The following is a 6,266-nucleotide window of genomic DNA, read 5'->3' on the forward strand; positions in this document are numbered from 1 at the left end:
ATTCTGATCACAAGTCGTGGTGTGAGAAAGAGGCCTAAAGAAGGGAATGCCCTAGCCTTTGGATTTATTCATAAAATAGTTTCCTAGATGGAAAGGAGAATATTAAATTATTCATAATAGCTATATGTTATGAGACTGATAAGCGCATCAGTCAATATTCGAGGAAGAATGTTCCAAAGGGCAGAATGATGTTACACCCCATGTTTTCGTACGTGAGAGTACGCCGTAAGTCAATTGATGTAATCTCATAAATGAGATTGTCTTTCAAAGTAAATAAAGTAAGTTAATCATATTACCTTGGAGGTTACAAATCTATAAGATCATGGATAACAAGTACCAAGAGGATTGAAAGGCTTAGAAGCTAAACAAATTGAAGAAAATAAGTTTCGTCGAATGTCTACAAGTTGGGAACGTTATAACATGTACTTTTTGGGTGATACTAGGGTGCTTAACATAATAAGAAGCTTTTTTTATGAGTTATTTTATTCGTATGATAATCGTGTATTACGTTTTGAAGTCAAGCGAGTTGTGCAACAAAAGTTGGCAAAGGTCATCACAAGTTACATTCATAATGTGCTGAAAACTATATCAAATGTATCAGAACTTGTCTCCTAATATACTTGGAATTATAGGATTATCCACATATCAACTTAAAGATCTACGAGTCTAGTTTCTAACGCCTTAAAACGTTCATCGATACGATATCGGAGTAGAGAGATATTTGACTTTTTGAGAGACTGCGCAAGCAGCTCCTAATGGGGCCCACTTAGGCGGTGGTCGACCTCATTCACTTTAAAAACGATTTGGACGACCTTTATTTCTCTTTTTTCAAACCAAACTCGTCCCTACACTCCTCCTAACCCTCCTAAACAGATACCATAAAGGTTTGAAGTGATTCCAAAGTGATTACACCATATTTCAACATCAAAAGTTAGTTCTACTGAAGAACAACACCTTTATGAGGTTGTGTTGTCATTGAGAAACATTGTGGGCTGTGGTTGGCTGAAATGTCAAGTTGTTGCTACTGGCTAAGGTGAGCATAACAATCTACTAAATTTGCTTAAGCTTTCTTGTATGTTGGTTAAGTTGTTAGGATGATAAACTACAAGATAATACTTGGATTAGCTTGAGATGTTGTTGTTCTTGATGGATTGATTTGAAAGTTGCTCTTATGGACTTTAAGTGGCTGGAAATTATGGAAAATAATTTGGCTATGATATTGTTAGTATGATTATGTTGGTTTACATGTCAATCTTTTTGAGGAAACTGGTAACTAGAAAAGAAATGGATATAAAACACTTGGAAGTTGTCCACTGTGATATTATCTTATGTTAGGCTATTTCGGGAAACTTTGAAATTGAATACAAGGTTGAAAATCCTTTAAAAGGTTTTGGTTATTATACTGGATATATTACTAAGTTCAACAATAAATGATAAGGGGGTTAAAGGGCGCTAAAGGGATTCAATCCGAGCTTGTCGCTCGTCGTGATATGTAGATGACTTGTTAATGAAATATTTTGTACCTATTGTTGATGTTGTTCTTATTGTATTGCTCTGGTTGTTGTTGTTGGTATATGGTATTGGAGGAGGCCCTTGTTACAGGGGAGATGCTGCCCAAATTTACATAAATGAGCTACTAGTTTAAGTTGCGGACTTAGCCTTTACTCAGCATTGATTTTGAATCTCCTTATGCTATGGTAGATTGAGTTGAGTCGTTTGAAGAATTGCTTGGAAGGTATTAAGGAATCAACAGAGTTAAGGTATGTTAAGGTTATCCCTACTTTCCTTTAGGCATGATCCATATGATACAACGAAACGAGCAAACATGCAACTTTCACAAATGACTCTATTCTTAGAAGTACTAGGGTTGCCTATGTTCTTGATTCCCCATATGTCCTATTATCATATCGTCTGTTCATGGGTCTCAGAAAATACGCAAGTTGATAAACTTTATTTATGATATTAACCGAAGGCATATTGATCTTATGACATCCCGAGAGGTCTTATTGACTTACATCTTATGCATTGCATTCATTTATACATGTACATTGACCTATGACCAAATGACATTATATACACATATATTATATGTATATGGGGTATGGGGAAAGGTTACAACATTATATACGCACCACCACCTGATCAGCTGGCATACATTGATGATTTTTCCCACAGAGGCCGAGATGATATGATGGGATGCCCTCAGAGGCTTGATGATGTTATGTACGCATATACCTATGCATGATATGACATTTATACACATATGCATGACATTATAAACATTTCATGATTCACAGAGCTCTCAGACTTACAGGTTGAGTTCTTTACTCCATGTTTCTTTTATGTCTTTTATATATTGCTTTCATGCCTTACATACTCGGTGCTTTATTTGTACTAACGTCCCTTTTAACTGGGCATGCTGTGTTTCATGCCACATCCTTTAACCTTGTCTTGTTTATCATTTATTATCCTTTATTAAATTTTGTACTTTAGAAAAATACACACATTATTCACTTCTTACTTAACCTATTCTTTTAAAATACCAAATTGTATTATCCATATCTTGTGCACCGATTTTAAAATTGAAGTTATTTCATACATTTTATTCATTTACTTTTTACTACATATGCACATAAGTATATGTAGTAAGAGGAGGAAGAGGGCGATGTATAGCCAATATAGGATCAAATGGGGAGCGTTGAAGGAAGCTAAAGCGCAGGAGTTGGGGATCAAGCTGGTGACTATGGGGGCTTAGAGGAGTAGTGGGGACGCAAGCGCTATGTGGACCACGACCGCGCAGTGCATTAGGGAAGCCGCGAGTAAGGTACTAGGGGTCTCAAAGGGTTACTCTGGTGGTCACAAGGGAGACTGGTGGTGGAATGGAGAGGTGCAAGGAAAAGTGGAAACCAAGAAAGCAGCGTATCTGAAGCTAGTGGAAAGTGTATATGAGGAGGAGAATAGGGCGAATATGGAGCATTATAAGTTGGCTAAGAAAGAGGCAAAGCTAGCAATTACGGCGGCCAAGACTGCATCTTTTAGTCATTTGTATGAGAAACTCGAGGGCCGAGGTGGGGATACGAGGTTGTTCAGGTTAGCTAAGGCGCGAAAAAGAAAGGCGCGTGACTTGGACCAAGTGAAGTGCATCAAGGACGAAGAAGGTAGAGTTTTGTTAGATGAGGGGCTTATCCGTCGGAGATGGCAGACCTACTTCCATAGTCTCTTGAACGAGGAGGGGGATAGGAGCATTGTTCTAGATGATTTGAAACTCTCTGGGAGTCATTGTGACTTTGGGAATTGTAGGAAGATTAGAGTTGATGAAGTTGAGGGGGCTATGCGTAAGATGAGTAGGGGCAAACCGACCGGTCTGGATGAAATCCCGGTGTAATTTTGGAAGAGTGCAGGCAAGGAAGGCTTGGAGTGGCTCACTAGGTTATTTAATGTCATTTTTAGAACGAAGAAGATGCCCAAAGAGTGGAGGCGGAGCACGATGGTTCCTGTATACAAGAACAAGGGTGATATCCAAAATTGCAATAACTATCGGGATATCAAGCTGCTTAGCCATACTATGAAAGTCTGGGAGAGAGTGATAGAGCTAAGGGTGAGAAAGAGGGTGTCTAATTTCGAGAACCAGTTTGGGTTCATCCCGGGGCGCTTGACTACAGAAGCCATCCACCTTGTTAGGAGATTGATGGAGCAGTATAGGAAGAGAAAGAAGGACTTGCATATGGTGTTCATCGACATAGAAAAGGCATACGATAAAGTTTTGAGGGAGGTTTTTTGGAGATGTTTGGAGGCTAGAGGTGTACCTGTTGCCTACGTTAGATTGATTAAGGACATATATGATGGAGTAAAGACCTGAGTCAGGACGATGGGTGGGGATTCAGACCATTTTCTGGTTATGATGGGGTTGCATCAGGGGTAGGCACTCAGCCCTTTTTTGTTTGCTCTGGTGATGGATGAACTGACGTGCCACATCCAATGGGAGGTGTCGTGGTCCATGCTATTTTTAGATGATATTGTATTGATTGATGAGACGCGAGATAGTGTGAACATACAATTAGAGATATGGAGGCAGACCCTGGAATCTAAAGGTTTTACGTTGAGCAGGACCAAGACAGAATACTTGGAGTGTAAGTTCAGTGGCGAGGCTCAAGGAGGGGAAGGGGAGGTGAGGTTGGACGTGGGAGGTGAGGCTAGACTCGCAGGTCATCCCTTGGAGAGGGAGTTTTAAGTACCTTGGATCTATTATTGAAGGGGATGGGGAGATTGATAAAGATGTCACACATCGTATTGGGGCGGGCTGGATGAAATGGAGACTCGCTTCTAGTGTTTTATATTACAAGAAGGTGCCACCAAAACTTAAGGGTAAGTTCTACAGAGTGGTGGTCAGAGCAACGATGTTGTATGGGGCTGAGTGTTAGCCAGTCAAGATCGATCATGTCCAGAAGATGAAGGTAGCAAAAATGAGCATGTTGAGATGGATGTGTGGGCACACCAGGTTAGATAGGATCAGAAATGAGGTTATTCGCGACAAGGTGGGTGTGGCCCCTATTGAGGACAAGATGCGGGAAGCGCGGCTTAGGTGGTTTGGTCATGTGAGGAGGAGGAGCACAGATGCCCCGGTGAAGAGGTGTGAGAGGTTGACATTGGAGGGCCTATGGAGAGGTAGAGGTAGGCCAAAGAAGAGGCGGGCATAGGTGATTAGGCAAGACATGCCGCAACTTCAGCTGACCGAGGACATGACCCTTGATAGGTAGTCTAGAGTGTTCATAATAGTAGTATTGGCACGCAATCTCGCTTTCTGTGGGCAGTAGGTTTTTATGACTAACCGTTGTTTTCTTTCATTATTGATTACCTTAGTACCTTGTTGTTTTTATTCTGCTTTTATATGGCTTTTTGGTATTGTCCTTTCTTATCTATATTTTCATTAATATGGTGCTTATGCTTTCCTGAGCCGAGAGTCTATTGGAAATAGCATCTCTATCCTCACAAGGTAGGGGTAAGGTCTGCGTACATACTACCCTCCCCAGACCCCACAGTGTGAGATAAGACTGGGTGTGTTGTTGTTGTTGTTGTATGCACATAAATATAAATATTTTTATTATTCGCTTGCATAATTAATTGTCATTTATTTAATTTATTTTTTTAATTTTCTTTTAAATATTAGATCAACTCTCTTCTTATCTTATTCATTACATAAAAACTATTCAAAGATAATTCTTTTCTTACTTTTTGGCTAATAATATCGGAGTACGTTTTTCTCCTCTTGCATTTAGCCTGTCACACAAAATAGTTTACCTTTGGACATAAATCAAATTCTTTCACGTATATTCTTTAAATTAGAATTCACTCAGTTAATTTACAAATACTTTACTTTACTATATATTTTCTTTATCTTTTACCAAGTCATCAAAAAAAAAATATTTTTTATATACTTTTTTCATAACCTTTTGTATGTACTCTATTATTTGTGGCACTCACATTCAATCACTCTTCATTCGAATTGCTTTTATTATTCTTTGAATGTATCAAATTAATCATTCTTTACTTAATCCCTTGTTTATTTTATCAAGTCTACTGGAACTACATTTTGTGGATCTTGATGGATGCCTAACACCTTCCCCTCGAGATAGTTTAAACTCTTACCCAGAATCTCAATAGTTTCACAGACCCTAATCAAAGTGTACATTACGTAGTGTTTATAGGTGTCCTAGTGTATCTTAACTACTAGGTGGTGACTCTAAACTCCAATTAACCTTGTAGAGTAACATAAGTTGTATTTTATTTTAACTCGTGTAAACTAGGGTGCAACAATACGCTCCCACTTCCACTTCGGTATATCTAACCTTTGAAGCAAATCACCCGGTCTCTAATGCTCATACTTGAACTGGTGACAATTCAAACACCATGCAACATGCTCCACGATGTCCTTCTTCATCCTTCTCCACCAATAAATTTGCTTAAAATCACGATACATTTTTGTAGCACCTGGGTGTATAGAATATCGCAAACTCTGAGCCTCTTCAAGATCAACTCCCTCAAACCATCTACCTTAGGAACACAGATCTGACCCTGAAGCCTCAATACCCCATCATCACCAATAGTCACCTCCTTGGCACCACCTCGTTGTGTCGTGTCCTTAAGAACAAGCAAGTTGAGATCATCATACTAGCACACCTTAATGCGCTCAAACAAAGACGACTGCGACATAATACAAAAAAGTACCCTACTGGACTCTGAAAGATCCAACCTCACGAACCTGCTGG

General features: G+C 39.3%; 1 protein-coding gene across 1 annotated transcript; it reads left to right on the top strand.

Annotated features, from left to right (window-relative positions):
• The first annotated feature begins 2,779 nt into the window (after positions 1–2,779).
• On the top strand, positions 2,780–5,661 carry LOC142169626 (uncharacterized). Its single transcript, XM_075231515.1, has 2 exons — positions 2,780–3,090; positions 5,574–5,661. Exons 1-2 carry the CDS (start codon positions 2,780–2,782, stop codon positions 5,659–5,661), a joined length of 399 nt encoding a protein of 132 aa, XP_075087616.1.
• Positions 5,662–6,266: the final 605 nt, after the last annotated feature.

This window comes from Nicotiana tabacum, chromosome 15 (assembly GCF_000715075.1).
Source record: "Nicotiana tabacum cultivar K326 chromosome 15, ASM71507v2, whole genome shotgun sequence".
Classification (NCBI taxonomy): Eukaryota; Viridiplantae; Streptophyta; class Magnoliopsida; order Solanales; family Solanaceae; genus Nicotiana; species Nicotiana tabacum.